Genomic DNA, 17,883 nt, shown 5'->3' on the forward strand with positions numbered 1-17,883 from the left:
GCTATGATCCGATGCTGGCTGTACACATTACAACAACCATGTAGTGTGTGAGCCTCTCTGATTGGATGTAAATTGAATGGATTGCTCAGGTGGGCCCTTTGGAACATCTAAAGGAGATAAATTGTGTGTATATTCTCTTCGATTATCCAATCATGATTGTTTTTTTGAAGTGAATCTTAACACATTTTTATGTTTAACATTCTCACATTCTTCAGTCTCAAAATGTTGCTAACGAATGAGGAGGGGGGGGGGGTGAACAGAATTACCCCCCTCCCTCCACTCCTGGAGCTCCAGCGATGGTCTCTGATCCATTTGTTTCATTGTATTTTGTGTTTTGTTGCTAATGAAAAGTTAAAACAAAAATAGCTAGGATGCTTTCTAAGCAAATAATCCTACCAATAATTACTCTATTTGTGTTCATGTTTCAGATGATTTAATCTCACTCCATGTAACACGCCTGGTGACCAAGTGAAGAAATGGAGACTGTGGTCATTGTGGCCATTGGTGTCCTAGCCACTATTTTCCTGGCTTCCTTTGTGGCTCTGGTTGTGGTATGTCGACAACGATATTGCCGGACCAAGAATCTTCTGACACACTACAACAACAAGTAAGAACAGGTTGTCAGTGGACTAATAGGTGTGAACGTTTATGATGCCACAAATTTAAAGGGATTCTCCCCTTGATGGACCATGACATTTTAGCATTTCTTTCTTTAGTGCAATGTTTCTAGTGTGAGGAACTTTATTCTGAAGGTGTCTAATGATTCCCTAGTTGGCTTACATGTGTGAAAGAGACCAATAGGCATGTCTATGAACTATCATGAACCCCTGCTGAAACTTAAAGCAGACCAGTCTTGAACGAGAAAGTAAACACTCTGGTTTGAACTTTCGCTTCTTCAGAACAAAATGGGCATCAGGGGTATACTTAGAGCACACAGCATACTGTAGATGTGCATACCTCCCAACTTTGTAAGATGGGAACGAGGAACACCTATTAGCAAAAAGTATGTAGGCATAGGACACACGCCCCTGCCATGCCCACTTATGCCGCGTACACACGATCAGTTCATCCGATGAGAACGGACCGATGGACCGTTTTCATCGGTTAACAGATTAAGCAGACTGATGGTCCGTCGCGCCTACGCACCATCGGTTAAAAAAACGATCGTGTCAGAACGCGGTGACGTAAAACACAACGACGTGCTGAAAAAAATGAAGTTCAATGCTTCCAAGCATGCGTCGACTTTATTCTGAGCATGCGTGGATTTTTAACTGATGGTCGTGCCTACTAACGATCGGTTTTGTCCTATTGGTTAGGAATCCATTGGTTAAATTTAAAACAAGTTGGCTTTTTTTTAACCGATGGTTAAATAACCTATGGGGCCCACACGCGATCGGTTTTGACCGATGAAAACGGTCCATCAGACCGTTGTCCTCTGTTTAACCTATCGTGTTTACGAGGCCTTAAAGGACAATTATACCAAAAAAAAAGGATTAGTGCTTTTTTTTGTACCACTATTTCTTTATATCGGCTTTTGACATTTACAAATGCAGCTATTTAGAAATTGGATGAAATGTTTAGCTCTGGGAAACACTTTTTGATAGCTAAATTGTGCATTTTATATAAAACTATATAGATCACACCAAAATGCGGAGGATAGAGGGACATTCCCTCAAAATCAGAGGCAGTTGGGAGCTATGGATATGCATATGCAAGAAACATTTTTACTATGCAGTTAGATCAATTGCAACCCTACAATAGCTGTCTAGAAGTTGAGGTTTAGCTTTTAGATGATCGTAGACTTTAAAGACAACTTAGTATTTTAAGTAATCACATGTTTTTAGTTATTACTTTCATATTTAACAAGATCCATACTTATAAATACAATTACAAATCGGCCACTATAGGGAGCAGTCAGTGGCTCAATGCAATTACTCAGTTAATAGCTGGCCATAGATGATTAGTTTCTTTTCGTCCAGCGATATCAATCAGATTCAACCACACAATCAACAAAATAGCAAACCTGAGTCTTTCATGCATCAACAGGAGAGGAAAATGTTTTAAACAGTAATCCTGTTAATCTGCACATGGTTGAAGATAATGCTTCTTTTTTCCACAAAAAAAGATTTCTTCCCCAGCTGGAGAAGTGGGAGGGTGGATGAATCCTTTTCAGGAAGAAGATTCAGTCAAAAATCATTTCAGCCCCAGGAAGCAGTTCTATTAAGCAATTATAAGTTCTATGCCTTGGTAGAGTCTTAGCTCGTTGCTTGTTGAACACATCCAAAAATAATGGTAAGTCGAAGGAATTGATTGGCATAAATTGGTGTCAGAGCCTATACAAAGTAAGGTTGAGGATTGGGTAGATGACTCTTAAAGACAGTTTAAACTGGGCTCTAGAGTAGTTGTAATGCAAAAAATATGAAACTGATGAGTGCATCACAAACCCCTATCTAGTTATACTTTGTGATTCATTTAATGTCGCTCTCATGGCTTATAGATATACCTTAACACATTATGGTTTATGGTCAAAAACCTGGTCTTACACAAAAGATTTTAGGGTACAAATAGGGTCACTAGTACATGCAAATATTTATAATGCTCTACTTATTAAAAGGCCAACCGTGGATTTAATTGGAGCAATGGAAACCCAGTCAGAGCCATCCGAACTAGAACTGGATGATGTTGTCATCACAAACCCCCAGATTGAAGCAATTCTGGAAGACGAAGACTGGATTGAAGATGCCTCGTAAGTTTACAGTTTTTTTAAACTCTTTTTTTATTAAAAAAAAGCTATAAGACATTGGCATTAATCAAAGCGCTCACCATGAGCATAGAGAACAATCAGGTACATTTACAGTGCACAAAGGTTTTTTCATAATTACAATTATGCAGCATTCCCCTTCAAACCAATCCAGATACATATGATTATTAGCAAAGAATCACAGAATTATAGCTAACTGCTGCTTAATACCCTTAGCGACATTCTCAAGCATTGGTTGCATTAATAGCGGAAGAACACCAAGCATCCCACACCTTTGTATACTTAGCTGGGCAACCTCTGTGTTCAAAAATACGTTTTTCATAAGGTAATACCTGATTTACAAACCAAAGTCACTTACTTATGGATAGAGGAGCGGGCTGAATCCACTTAAAGTGGAGGTTCACCCAAAAAGTTAATTTCTAACATTAGATTGATGCTCGTTTTGTCAAGGGGAATCGGGTGTTTTTTTTAAAATCGAAGCAGTACTTACCATTTTAGAGATAGATCTTCTCCCGGGTATGGGCTGCGGGACTGGGCGTTCCTATTTGATTGACAGGCTTCCGTCAGTCTTCCGACGGTCCCATATATCGCGTTACGATTTTCCGAAAGTAGCCGAACGTCGGTGCGCAGGCGCCGTATAGAGCCGCACTGACGCTCGGCTTCTTTCGGCTACTCGTGACGCGATGTATGTGACCGTCGGAAGCCTGTCAATCAAATAGGAACGCCCAGTCCCGAAGACCATACCCGGAAGCGGCGGAGAAGATCTCTCTCTAAAACGGTAAGTACTGCTTCGATTTAAAAAAAAACACCCGATTCCCCTTGACAAAATGAGCATCAATCTAATGTTAAAAAAAAAATTCGGGTGAACTCCCGCTTTAAGTGCTACAGCTTTACGAGTCAAAAATAGTGTTTGCATTAACATGGTCCTAGTATGTTTCGGCCACAGTTCCTCGTCCAGGACCCCTAGCAAACACCAGGAGGGGACATGGAACAGGAACTGTTAAAACTACAGTCAAAACCTCTGCCAATACCTTGCTATGACTAGACAAAACCACATAACATGTGTGAAGTCCACTCGTAGACAGGGGTAGGCAGACAATGCATTGCATGCAATCGAACTGGGGTCAGATATGATTGATGTAACATATAAAAGTGGATCCATTTATTATCGACAGCCGGGGATACAGATAAATGGGATGAGCGTGCCTCCTCCCAGTCCTCATCAGATAAATCAGGGATAAGTTGGTGCCCTAAGTTTACAGCATTAACCAGTATTTAAAAGACAAACATCCTTTTTCAAAAATAGCTAGTTTTTTCTCAAGCATCCCTCTCTATAGGAACAAACTGGCTTGATTGTAGGTCTGGATCTACTTTCTCCTCTATAAGACATTGCTTTACCATGATATTTCTCTCTCTCCTTAAACAGACTCTGCACACAGACTATGTACATTTAAGCCAGTGGTCTCAAAGTACCGGCCCGCGGGCCATTTGTGGCCCGCGGACCAGTTATAAATGGCCCCCAGGCAGGGTGGAAGTGAGGGGAGCAAAAAAAAAAAAAAAAAAAAAAATTTTTTTTTTTTTTTTTTTTTTAGCTGGAGCCATCTGGTGGTGAGCCGTTGGTATTACAAGTTATTACCACCAGATGTGAGCTGGCGCCATCTGGTGGTGGCCGTTGGTATTACAAGTTAAGCATTACAAGTTAAACAGCAATTCTAATGTCATTTTACACTATTTTCACTGTCATCTTCTTCCCTCTAATTAGAACCCCCAAACATTATATATATTTTTTATCCTAACGCCCTAGAGAATAAAATGGCGATGGTTGCAATACTTTCTGTTACGCCGTATTTGCGCAGCGGTCTTACAAGCGCACTTTTTTGGGAAAAAATTACACTTTTTTTAATTAAAAAATAAGACAACAGTTAAGTTATCCCCATTTTTTTTAATATTATGAAAGATAATGTTACGCCGAGTAAATTCATACCCAACATGTCACGCTTCAAAATTGTGTCCGCTTGTGGAATGCCGACAAACTTTTTTACCCTTTAAAATCTTCATAGGCGACGTTTAAAAAAATCTACAGGTTGCATGTTTTAAGTTACAGAGGAGCTAGAATTATTGCTCTCACTCTACCAATCGCGGCGATACCTCACATGTGTGGTTTGAACACCGTTTACATATGCGGGCGCTGCTCACGTATGTGTTCGCTTCTGCACGCAAGATCGTCGGGACGGGGTGCGTTTTCTGGCTCCCAACTTTTTTAGCTGGCTCCTAGATTCCAAGCAAATTTGTCAAACCCTGACTTACACCAGTGCTGGTGGTAATAATGCGCTCGTTGACACCAGTGCTGGGGGTTAATAATGTGTTCGCTGACACCAGTACTGTTGTTTTTGAAGTTTGAAAGTTTGCATGCGGCCCCCCATGGCATATGAAAACTTGTCTTGTGGCCCTCAGGTAATTTGAGTTTGAGACCCCTGATTTAAGCATTTACACAGGGCTTTTTTTCCCTCAGAGAATAGGTACAGGAACTCCCCCCTCCCAAATCACCCATTTGTTTCCACCCCCTACCCACCTCTAACCCACCGCTCAGTACGGCCTTTTTAGAGGATACAAAGCTAAGCTTCATTTTGTGGTGCTAAGGAATTTGGATGTCATTTGTTAACCACTTAAGCCTCGGACCATTTAGCTGGCCAAAGACCAGGCCACTTTTTGCGTGTCGCTTTAACTGACAATTGATATCGGACACTTTTGACACCATTTTTGGACCATTATCATTTTTACAGCGATCAGTGCTATAAAAATGCACTGATTACTGTAAAATGACACTGGCAGTAAAGGGGTTAACCAGTAGGGGGCGCTGAAGGGGTTAAGTGTGACCTAGGGAGTGCTTCTGTTAGGGGGCGTGGCTTGCCGTGATACATCACTGATTGCTGTTCCCAATGACAGGGAACAGAGGATCAGTGACATGTCACTAGGAAGAACGGGGAGATGTTGTGTTTACACTGACATCTCCCCGTTCTTCAGCTCTGTGATCCGATTGGCGAATATCAAGTCCAGGGGTCCTGCGGGTACGGTCACTGAGCTTGCGACAGGGTCGCAAGTGCGCTGATGGCGGCGCTCACACGACCGGCAAAATAAAGGGGATGTATATATACACCCATTTGCCCAGCCGTGCCATTCTGACGACGTAAATCTGCGTGTGGCGATCCTTAAGTGGTTAATAACAAGAAAAGCAGTAAAATAGATCCCCAGTAGCTAGCAACAATAGACCCCCCCCAGCAACAATAAACTCCCAACAGCCAGCAACAATGGACCCCCAACAACAATAGATTGGATAAATTGGATGGCTCAGTAGAACAGTATATAGGTGAATGAGGTGACTAGTTACAAAAGGTAATGACGAAGAGCTAATATTTGCACGAAACGCGTCTACCTCCTAGTCCCCTGCTCCATCTGTTAACCACCTGACCTTTAATAAAGAGCATTTTTGGAAGCGCGACCGCCGAGAATAATTTGCTTTATAACATACAGCATGCGAGCTGGACTAGCACCCGACTAGTGTGTGTGGGGATTAACTGAAGTATCACTCAGCAGAGCAGATTTCTTTGTTTCATCCAGCAAAAATAGACTCCCAACAGCCAGCATCAATAGACCACACCCTCAACAGTAGATACATCCCAGCAATGACTGACCCCTCTCCCCCCAGCAACTGTAGATCCCCAGCAGCCAGCATCAATAGACCCTGACCCTGCGTTCCCCCCTCTGAAAAAAAAAGCCCTGCATTTACATATTCGTAACAAGCAGTAAATCTACCCTTGTAATGCCCTTAGCTTTGAGACGCCACTGCCCATTGTTAGGGTCCGGTTTTTGTGTAGTTACCTTAGGCCATGGTCTAGGTTTGTAGCTCTCCAGAGGCAGCACATAACCAGCTCCATTTGATATTGATGATGATTAGTAATAGTAACACATTCCAGCCTGCCATGCCATCCTGTCCTCCTCATTGGTGCTGTCCCCCTACAGTTATTAAATTATTGCTGATGGAATCATAAAATATATATTTTTTTCCTTAAAAAATGATCATGTATTTGTATTTTTCACATTTTTTGAAATTAAGACCATGAAAACGATGTTTTTAACAATAGTGACTTAAATTAAAACAACATTTTTTCTTCTCATTTTGTAGCGGTCTTGTGTCACACTGCATTTCAATTCTAAAGGTATGTATACCAAGAGCCTATTAAAGCTGAACTCAACGCAGGTAAAACACACCAATTAATGCAGCTTTGAATTTATTTAAAAATATATATATTTTTAAATGCATCTGCTGTAAATACCTGCATTTTACTTGTTTTCGGCTCTTGCAATGCCCTGTGACAGGAAGTCAGGTAAATCTGTGGGTGTTGTCACCGACGGTACATACATTTCTGCCTTGTTTAGACAATACACCAATCGTTTAAATTAGAAAAATTAGCCAGACAAGGTCTAAGGGCGTTGAAAGACTCCAGCTGTTCAGAAGGAGGCAATTAAGGCCTCTATAAAGTAGTCCAAAGGATTACCACTGAGGGGCTGCATTCTGAAGCTTTGTGAGGAAAGCAAGCAGTAACTGAAGGTCTTGTGAGGAGGTGAGGAGAGAATTGATTTTTCTGTGTGATAAAAATCAAAAGACTATTGTTTGGTGCTGTACGACCAGCACTGTCTGCCCAGCGCTAGGCTGAGTCAGACTCCATAGATAGGTTCCTGTGTGGAAGGTAGACGCCCAGAGTGGCTAGGGTTTATTTTATGTTTGATTTTGTTTATGCCGTTTGAACTTTTGTTTTCAACCATCTTCGACTGCCAGTCTGTATAAATTCAGTGTGTGGTGAACCCATCCAAGGGGTCACACACCCCGCTACCGAGCTAACCCCTTACAGCCCATACAGTAGAACTCTTGGGATTGGGAGAGGTAGAGGCAGCACTTAGGGCAAAAGAGGTATTTTGCAGTTGATGCTGATAGGAGGAGAGGGCAGAGAGATGACTTCATCAGTCTGTTCCTGTTTCGCCACTGTCCAATCCTAGAATAGAGGTGAGGAGGTGACCTAGCTCTTTAGTTTACATACATTATACAGAAATCAGGTCACCAGGCTGGCGTAAATCGAAGTACAGAAGAGATAGAAAAACCAATCCTTTGGCTGTTAAAGCAGTTGCCAAAGGTATATTTCAATTGTGTATTTACCTTTTGAATGGATCAGCCTTTATTATATGTTGGATGTTCTAGAAAGGACCAAGGCAAATGAGAAAAGGTAGACATGCATGGCCCTCATCTGAGTCTACAGCGCATACACTACTAACTCCTGGGCTGGACCTCTCATGTAGTTGGCCAGACACGCATGCCAGTCTAATTTGTTTAAAAAGCTTCTCCTGCAGTTTTAGACCTCAGTGTCCCTCTTATTTTTATAGTATTGGAGGTCTGCTACAGACACTATGGCTTGAGGTTGGCTCTAAAGCCTGCATTCCCATTCTGTACTGCCACAGATTTGGGCCAATCGACATTTTGGATACTGTCCCATGATATAGAAGGCCGTATCTGCAGCCTTGCCATCTAACTTGGTTAATTTTGGCCCATTTAATGCTATTACCTCTTCCATTCTGTAGCATGAGATGTTCTAAAGCTACAAAAAGTGATTTCCTTCTCTCTGTTTTTTACCACTTCCCATCTTCGCTATAGACAAAAGACAGCTACAGCGTCGGCGTCAAATTCTGGGAGGGTGTCCATGGACCTCCTCCCCGAACCACGCCTCCTACGATCGCTGACCTTAAGACACAGCTGTTCACAGATCAGACTAAATGACCAATCACAGTGCCCCTTTACCATGTGATCTGCTGTGTTTAATCACAGCTGATCACATGTAAACAAATAATTGCCAGTTATCGGCATTCCTCTTCTCACGTGCTGTCACTGCAATTGTCATTCAAAGTGCAAGTGTGCTGAAAGCTGCAAATTGGTCTGGGACGGAAGGGGGTGAAAGTGCCCAGTATTGATGTGGTTAGTTGTATTAAAAACTAAGGGCCAGATTCACCAAAGAGATACGACGGCGTATCTCTAGATACGCCGTCGTATCTCTGTTTCTATCTATGCGACTGATTCATAGAATCAGTTACGCATAGATATCCATAAGATCCGACAGGTGTAATTGTTTTACACTGTCGGATCTTAGGATGCAGTACCGCGGCCGCCGCTGGGGGGAGTTCGCGTCGTAAACCAGCGTCGGGTCTGCAAATTAGGAGTTACGGCGATCCACGACGGATTTTCGCGTTCGCTACGTCGCCGCTAGTCTAGTTTCCCGTCGCAAAGTTAGTCATTATTTGACCTGCCCTAACTTTACACAGCAATCGTATTGCTGTATAAAGTATGGCCGTCGTTCCCGCATCGAAATTTAAAATTTAACGTCGTTTGCGTAACACGTCCGGGAATACGGAAGTACGCTACGCGCGTCGCCGTTCGAAAAAATTACGTCACAGCGCGCAAAGCACGACGGGAATTGCTCCCGCGCAGCAGGTCCGGCGCGGGAGCGCGCCTAATTTAAATGGCACACGCCCATTTGAATTGGCCCGCCTTGCGCCGGAGGCCGCCGGTGTAGTTTTCATCGCAAGTGCTTTGTGAATCAGGCACTTGCGATGAAAACTTCTACATGAATCTGGCCCTAATATTTTTGTTACTTTGGCACTCTCAAGAAACAGGTAAGTCGCAGACACTGCGCACCATAAACATAAATGCATTCTGAGCCAATTACCATTTTTTGGGGATTTTGCAGTTGTATTTTTTAGCTGTTTCTTTACTACATATAATATATATACGTTTTCCAGAATCAGTTGCTGGAAGATCAATAGCTATTGACATACAGTAAGCACACCTCCAGAATTACATCTCTCAAGAGCTTTTTTTCAGGGGTGTTGACAGGTTCTTGGAAGTCAAAGCTGCAGCAATTTTTTCTTCGGAAAGAAATCAATGTATATGGGGTAGGATAGAGGGCTTTGCTATGGGGACACCCAAGCAGGCTCGTTCCTGAACCGCTGCTCTGTGTATCCATTTGGACATAGAGCATGGTTCGTACCCGCCTCCACTCTCACTGGCTGTAATTGACAGAAGCAGAAGCCAATGGCTCCCTCTGCTGTCTCAGCCAATATGGAGGAAGATCCCCGGGAGAGCTGCTCCTCTTGTGCACATTGCTGGATTGAAATGGGGCTCAGGTAAGTATTGGATGTGGGGGGGGGGGGGTAAAAAAAAAAAAAAAAAAAACACGAGCCTTTAAAACCACTTCAATACAGGGCACTTTCACCCTATTCCTGCCCAGGCCAATTTTCAGCTTTCAGTGCTGTCACACTTTGAATGTCATTTGTGCGATCATGCAACACTGTACCCAAATGAAATTTTTATAATCTTCTGGAGATAGAGCTTTCTTTTGGTGGTATTTATCATTCAGTTTTACATTTTTTGCTAAACAAATGAAAAAGGACCACATTTAAAAAAAATAAGTTTTTCTTAGTTTCTGTTATAAAATTCTGCAAATAAGTAAGTTTCTCCTTCACTGTTGTGCACTGAAGAGGTTGCATTGATAGGCTGCATTGATCATCAGGACACTGATGCGTGCCCCAGGGGGCGTGGTTATGGGAGGATGTCCATGGACACCCTCCCGGAACGAGAGAGCCACTCTGTAATGCAGCGTACACACTATCGTTTTTCCTGACGTTCAAAAAACAGTTTTGCACGACGTGATTCCTCTCCAGCCTGACTTGCATACACACGTTCATGCAAAAAAACGTCCGACCAAAGCGCGGTGACGTGCAACACGTACGACGGGACTATAAAGGGAAAGTTTCTTTCAAATGGCGCCACCTTTTGTGCTGCTTTTGGACTGCATACTTGATTCTGAGCATGTGCGTTTTTTGCCCCTCGGAAAAGCATACACACAACCGTTTTTCGCGACGAGAAAAAAACTGACGAGAAACACGACGAGAAAAGAGAGAGCTAGTTTCAATTTTTTTGCGGGCAGTTTTTTCATAGAGAAAACTGCTGGGGAGCATACACACGACCAGTTTTCTCGACCGAAATAAAAAATGGCAGTTTTCTCATCGTGAAAACCGGTCATGTGTACGGCATAACCGTCTTTTGGCTATAGCATGGTTCTGAAGTAGTTAAGCATAAGAATTTTTTATTGATGGGATTTAAACCAATGGCTTAAAGGGGAGTTCCACCCACAATTTCACTTTTTAAATATAAATACCCCTGTAATACACAAGCTTAATGTATTCTAGTAAAGTTAGTCTGTAAACTAAGGTCCGTTTTGTTAGGTTGTTACAGCATTTAAATAGTTTATAATCTAGAAATAGACCGTGGCCATCTTAAGTGTGGGCATCATGAAGCCAGACTGTATGACTACCTGGATTTCAGCTTTGCATATCTCGCACATGCTCAGTGCACAAGCAATGTAATAGGTTTCAGTCAGGTTTGCAAGTACTACTGGGAAACATGATGCCTATCCCAGAAACCCTTGCAAATAGCCTAGGCAAATAAGGAGGAGGAAGTAATGAAGGACTACAAAATAAAGGTATTTACAAGCAACAAATTAAATAAAAATTGTCCATTCTGAACACTATGAGATTAGAGCATGCAGCACAGACAAACATAAAAAAATGGGTGGAACTCCACTTTAATAATCAAAGCCTTTCCATTTCTGGATATACAGTAGTACATACATGGGCAGAACAATATGTGTAATCTAATCTATGCAACAGATTTGGCCATTTGCACTACTGGATGTGGATGCAGTACAGTGGTCCTATCAGAACCTTGTACACTACAATTTTTACTTCTTCCCCCCCCCCCCCCCCCCTACCCTTACGATCACATACCAACACATTTACAAGCCTTTTGTATTATTTGTTTGTAGATTTGCCACACCCTGACAGAAAGACTGGTGGCTATGACAATGGGATCTGGAGCGAAAATGAAATCTTCATCCAGTCTTAGCGAAATTATTATTGTTGCCAAGAGGATCAGCCCACGGTGAGTCTCTCAGTGCATCAAAAAAAAAATAATATATATATATATATAGCACTTTATGGAAGTTGTCTCCGAACTTAAAAATGGTTGTGACAGGCTGAACAATTTTTTTTAAAGCTAGCTGGACAGGTATACCCTGTGTTACTCCATGCGGCAGGAAGCACTCCTTTCCTAGATCGGGGATCACACCAGAAGTAATCTAACAGGGCCACCAGGACTACTGGGAAGAATCTGCTGATGACCAAACACCAATGGGGCTTAGACTGCACCAACGCACAGTGGGGATGTTGCTATGACAACCTCGACGCACTGGTCCAAATCATACCAAGACATTTTGGACAATTTCATGGCCCCTTCTTGTTCCAACATGAATGCGCACCAGTGCACAAAACAAGGTCCATAAATACATGGATGAGTGAGTTTGGGGTGGAGTAACTTAACTGGCCTGCACAGAGTCCTGACCTCAACCCGATAGAACACCTTTGGGATGAATTAGAGCAGAGACTGCGAGCCAGGCCTTCTCATCCACATGCCTAACCTCAAAAATGCGCTTCTGGAAGAATGGTCAAACATTCCCATAGACACTCCCAAACCTTGTGGACAGCCTTCCCAGAAGACAAGCTGTTATAGCTGCAAAGGGTGGGCCAACTCAATATTGAACCCTATGGACTAAGACCGGGATGCCATTAAAGTTTATGGCCCAGATTCACAAAGGACTTACGACGGCGTATCTCCACGTATGCTGTCGTAAGTCCGAATGTGAGCCGTCGTATCTTTGCGACTGATTCATAGAATCAGATACACCTCACTGTTGCCAAGATACGAGCGGCGCAAGTCTCCTACGCCGTCGTATCTTGGGGTGCATATTTCCGCTGGCCGCTAGGGGCGCTTCCGTATATTTCCGCGTTGAATATGCAAATGAGCTAGATACGCCGATTCACGAACGTACTTGCGCCCGGCGTATTAAAATATGCTGTTTACGTAAGGCGTACGACCGGCGTAGCTTTACCCCTCATAAAGCAGGGGTAAGTCATGTTAAGGTATGAACGTCGAAAACACGAATGGGGATGGGCGTAGGTTACGTTCATGTCGACTAAGCATTGAGCCGGCATAATTTACGGAGAAAATTCGACGTGATACTGAGCATGCGCGCGCATGCGCCGTTCGTTGGGCGCGTCATTTACGTGTGGTCACGATTTATTTCCATACAACACGCCCCTACCAGCCTACTTTGAATTACGCAGGCCCATTTACACTACGCCGCCGCAACTTACGGAGCAAGTGCTTTGTGAATACTGCACTTGCCTGTCTAAGTTGTGGCGGCGTAGCGTAAATAGGATACGCTACGCCCAACTAAAGATACGCCAGTGTATCTGAATCTGGCCCTATGTGCGCATAAAGGCAGGTGTCTCAATACTTTTGGTAATATAGTATACTTGCCTGAATTGATGTATTAGGCTTCCTACCAGCACCATCTTGTGGGCAATTTTCCCAAGCACTCTGGGTTCTACCAAGATAAAACAACTCAACATCCTTTTTTTGGTTCTACAGGACCTCTGCATTCAGAAAATATATAATGTTTTGGGAGGGTTGAAGTCATTTTCCTACAATATAAAGGAAGAAAAGACTGATTAATGACTTTAATATAATAAACAATATTTGAGAGGATTATGAAAGGATGATGATCCACAGTGTTTGCCAGTTGAAATAACTTTAGCTCATTTTTATTTTTTATTTAGAGTCGATGATGTGGTCCGATCTATGTACCCTCCTCTAGACCCAAAATTGCTTGATGCAAGGTACGTATGACAGCAGGCCAATATGATTTCCCTAACAAGCTATTCATATATGGTAATAGTTTAGCTAGACTGATGAGCAAACAATAAACATACAAACCAGGACTTTATACTTGTCCATAAAATCTGTTTCTTGGAGTACAGTTTGGGACACAGAATCTTTAGTCACTAACATGGGTCATATATGCAGATCTCTAGTTGATTGAACACTGGACAAAACGAGAAGTCTGCAGGAACATCCCCCTTATATAATCCTACTTCTAGTTAGCCTCAGTTCTTTATTAGCAAGCAATGATTGAGAGAGATCACATGAACAGAGGGAAGGGACCTGTGTTACGAAACTGCACTCCAAGAAACAAATTATACTGGTCAAAAATACTATTTTCTTAGTTGTACACTACGGGACACAGCATCTTAAATCATTACCATGGGATGTCCAACTGAGGGGTGGATAACAAGTGCTAACAAGTTAATGTAACAAGTGGGTCAAGATAGGCTTGACAGAAAGCATTTTGGAGCACCTTACATCAAACTGGCTTCAGATGAGGCCTAAACATCCACTGGGAAAACAGAAGACCAGGTGCCTGATGCTGAAAAGCCAGTAAAGCACTAATAGCTCTGGTAGAATGCACCTTAACATGAAAGGGAAGAGCATAGCCTTTTAACCATAGGCTTGAATGACAACTTGTGCGATCAACCTAGCAATGGTGGAAAGACGAAAAGCAGGTGCCCCCCGGGAAGTATTAAAGTGGAATCTGATTGCCTAAAAAGGGTCAGTACCTGCAAAGGTAGAGACTGTGCGGTGCGTACCTTGTCAAGACAGTGGAGAGAAATTTCTTTAGGGTGTTTGAAGTAGGACATAAAGTAGGAAGGCCAATGTCCTGGTTGAGGTGGAAAGAAGATCACATTATGAAGGCAGGGGGATTTAGGCCTCAAGACAATCCTGTCTTTGTACAAAACTAGGAAGGGCTCCTTATGGCATAAGATTGATAACTCAGAAATGCTCCGTGCAGAGGTGATAGCATAGCAACAAGGAAAGTGTGGCCCTTGCAGGGTCGAGAGAAGCAGATTAATGGTCCCATGGAGGCACAGGAGGGAGATGTGTATGACACCTTGTATGAAGGCATTAACTAGGGTGTGAGAGGCCAAATGTCTGTGAAACTAAATGAACAAAGCCAAGATTGGCCCTTGATGGTACTCAAAGCCAGTTACTGATAAAAACAACACTGGAGGAAGGACAAATAAGTTCCATTGAGTATTTGCTAGGGTAAACAAGTCAGACTGTCAATGCCATCTTTTGAAAAAAAAAAAGACTGTCAATGCCAGTGACCGAGAAGAAAGCCTTCTAGATGCGATGGTGCACTTTGCAAGAAGTCAATTTCATAGCCTGCAAAAGAGTAGGACGGACAAAGTCTGACAGGCCTATTTCTCTCAGGATCTTGGCTTTAGCAGCCATGAAGCTAAAGCTGGTGACTAAGAAGCAGAATGGAGCACTGGTCCTTGGGACAGAAGATCCAAACAATCCAGGAGAGAGAATGTCAAGTCCTAAGTGTGTCAGAGTACCACGTCCTCCTAGGCCAATTTGGTGCAATGAGAATCACGGAAGACTCTCCATTTTGAAACTGCAGATCAGAAAGGGAGAATCTGGGCAGGACGTAGATTAGATTGAACTGATCCCATGGCATCATCAAAGCTTTCACTGCAATTGCAAGAGGGCCCACAGACCTGATAACAAACCTGTCCTGTTTTTTTGTTGAATCTGAATGCCAGCTGATCCACATTCAGTGGCAAAGGGCTTGAGCCCATATCTCTGAATCCAGATACTGATATCTGAGAAAGTCAGACAATCAAGACAATAGAAGAAGCAACCATAGGCTTCATGCCACTAAGGAAACGAGGGCTTAAAAGAGGGCATGTAATTTCTTATCTACAGGGTCTTTTGCAGGAGCCATGAGGGACTTTTTACAGACAAGAAAAGGAAGGATCTACGACAGGAACCACCCATTTTCACAGGAAAAACTTTGGGACATTGCTGTGCAAAGCATTCTGGAAATGTAAATACCTTCCCCAGGTAAGCCAAGCCAAGTAGATTGGTAATTTAAGGGACCCCTATGCTGGAGACCTTTGAGCAGACGCAGACTGCCACAAAGATCACCAGAATGTCCTCTGAGTTACCAGAGCATCTGCTGCAAAAGCTTGAGGATCTCTGGACCTAGCAGTAAATCTGCCCAGTCTGTTGTTGCACCAAGATACCAACAGGTCAACATCTGGTGTCCCCCACCTGCTACAAACGTATTGAAAACACCTCTGGCTGAACGCACTACATGGTCCAGTCACTGATGTTTGAGGAAATCAATCTGCAAATTCTCTATACCTGAAATGTGCACTGTGATGAGAGCCAGAAGGTAATGCTCTGCCCAGGTCAGAATTAAATCAGTTTCCTTTTACAGTAGGCTGTACAACTGCTTCTGCCTTCTTGAAAGTCGATATAGGCCATGGCCACAGTGTTATCCGACTAAACCTATGTCAGAAAAACTGAAATTTGAGACATCCAGTGCTGAAGAGACAGTCAAATGGCTCTAAGCTCCAGAACATCTATCTGAAGCTTTGATTCTACTGCCGATCAGCTTTCCAGAACCGGCAACATCCCGAAGACTCCCTAGCCCAACAGACTGGCATCTGAGAATTTCCCAAGTCATTGAAAAAATAAATACTTCTAACTCCAACGCTGTAACAAAGGAACAAAGACCCAGGCATTGAGATGGTAATTTGGATCCAGCGCAGAATTCTGAGTTTCGAGGATCCACCAAAACTTCTGAAGAGTCTGCACAGTCCATTTGAAGCCTGGACAGGGAGCAGTCGTTCACTAGCTAGTTGTCCTGGTAGCCCACAATGTGGACAATCTGAAAACAGATCAGTGAAGACTGGAGGAGCAGTGGATAAGCCACATGGCAGAGCCACAAACTGAAAATGACTGAAAAACGTAAAAATCATTAGTGCGGGGGAAACATTTGAATATGTAACTAGGTGTCCTTGATGTCCACTGATGCAAGTAGATCCCCTGCTGCAGGGATGCAATGACTGACCTGGCTAACTCCATTCAAAATGTCTAATTTCAAAGACTGACTTCATGGCAATTTAAATCCAGGATAGGATAAATGCTACCCTTGGCTCTCGGGACTGTGACTAGGTTGAAAAGTAAAACCCCTAAAACTTTTCACCTGCAGACATAGGAACAATGTCCCACGAGGTGAGCAGATGCTGAAGAGTAGCATGCACATCCTCCAACATTTGTGGAGAAGAAGGCAGATTAGAAGACATGAATCAGGGAGGAGGGAAAAAGAGAAACTCCAGCTTGTGTCCCCTGGGGACAAAATATCTGACCCAGAGGTCAGCGTGGAAGAGGACAGTAACAACTGTAAGTGAGCTGCTCGCTGAAGCCAGAGTAAAAAACAGAAATATAATCATGGCCACAAGCTGCCATAAGAAAAATTAAATGCATCATAGGGAGAGAGCGTTGCAGCCCCAAGTAACGCTGCTGCACCAAATAGGCATTCCAAAATCCCTCTCTTTGTAAAGAACAAACCTGTGTCACCTTTGCTGTGTTCATTATTTATTTTGTAAACTAGCACCAACATTAGAAAAAGTATAAATCGTCATTCATGATATCCAACAAAAAATAGGCAGGAAGGAATTGGCAAAGGGACAGGAAAGGGCAGATTCTTATGAAAACAGGTCCCTTACCATCCTGTGGAAAGCATTGCCACAATATTTCAGGGCCATTGCGTCCCATAGCCCCCCCCCCCCCAGTTTGGAACATTGCCAAGGGGGACTGGATCATACCAGTCTGGATCGCCACTGCCCTGGATCTGAATAGTACCCAGCAGCTAACTCCATGCACTGCACAACTTAACAAGGAGGAGCACCCAACATAGGATCCCATGCCATTATTATTTCGGTGGGGTCTGGGTACAGTCCCAGTTTCATACCTAGGGTACCTATCAGGAGCTGTGTAAGTAGCTAGAAGGGCTTGTACATAGCCAAGCTGGAGCAGAAACAAGAAAAAAAAGCTGGAGCAGAAACAAGAAAAAAAAATCAAAAAAGTAAAACTTCAGAGAGAAAAAACATCCATCTAAGGACACAGGGTTTAACTGTCAGTGGGAGAGATTATATGGGGGTCCTAACAGCTCTAATTGCCAGTGTCAAATCATCTGAAGGTAACAATATATAACCATGTAACCTAGAACGAAGAATAAGCCTGGGTTCTGTACTGTAGATCAAGATAA

At 43.0% G+C, this 17,883-nt stretch overlaps 2 protein-coding genes across 3 annotated transcripts in view; one reads left to right on the top strand and one right to left on the bottom strand.

Annotated features, from left to right (window-relative positions):
* TMEM98 (transmembrane protein 98) overlaps positions 1 to 17,883 on the top strand; it is a 48,993-nt gene that overhangs the window by 28,742 nt on the left and 2,368 nt on the right. For both annotated transcript variants that reach the window (XM_040329757.1, XM_040329756.1), the window contains exons 2-6: positions 429 to 607; positions 2,615 to 2,746; positions 6,945 to 6,978; positions 11,689 to 11,804; positions 13,541 to 13,600. In XM_040329757.1, the coding sequence (XP_040185691.1) occupies positions 477 to 607; positions 2,615 to 2,746; positions 6,945 to 6,978; positions 11,689 to 11,804; positions 13,541 to 13,600 (473 nt within the window). In that variant the 5' untranslated portion in view covers positions 429 to 476. The remainder of the gene's footprint in view (positions 1 to 428; positions 608 to 2,614; positions 2,747 to 6,944; positions 6,979 to 11,688; positions 11,805 to 13,540; positions 13,601 to 17,883) is intronic.
* ZNF281 (zinc finger protein 281) overlaps positions 13,193 to 17,883 on the bottom strand; it is a 90,647-nt gene continuing 85,956 nt past the window's right edge. The window contains exon 7 of the mRNA XM_040329754.1: positions 13,193 to 13,405. Within this exon, the coding sequence (XP_040185688.1) occupies positions 13,327 to 13,405 (79 nt within the window). The 3' untranslated portion in view covers positions 13,193 to 13,326. The remainder of the gene's footprint in view (positions 13,406 to 17,883) is intronic.

This window comes from Rana temporaria, chromosome 12, assembly GCF_905171775.1.
Source record: "Rana temporaria chromosome 12, aRanTem1.1, whole genome shotgun sequence".
In the NCBI taxonomy this organism is placed as follows: Eukaryota; Metazoa; Chordata; class Amphibia; order Anura; family Ranidae; genus Rana; species Rana temporaria.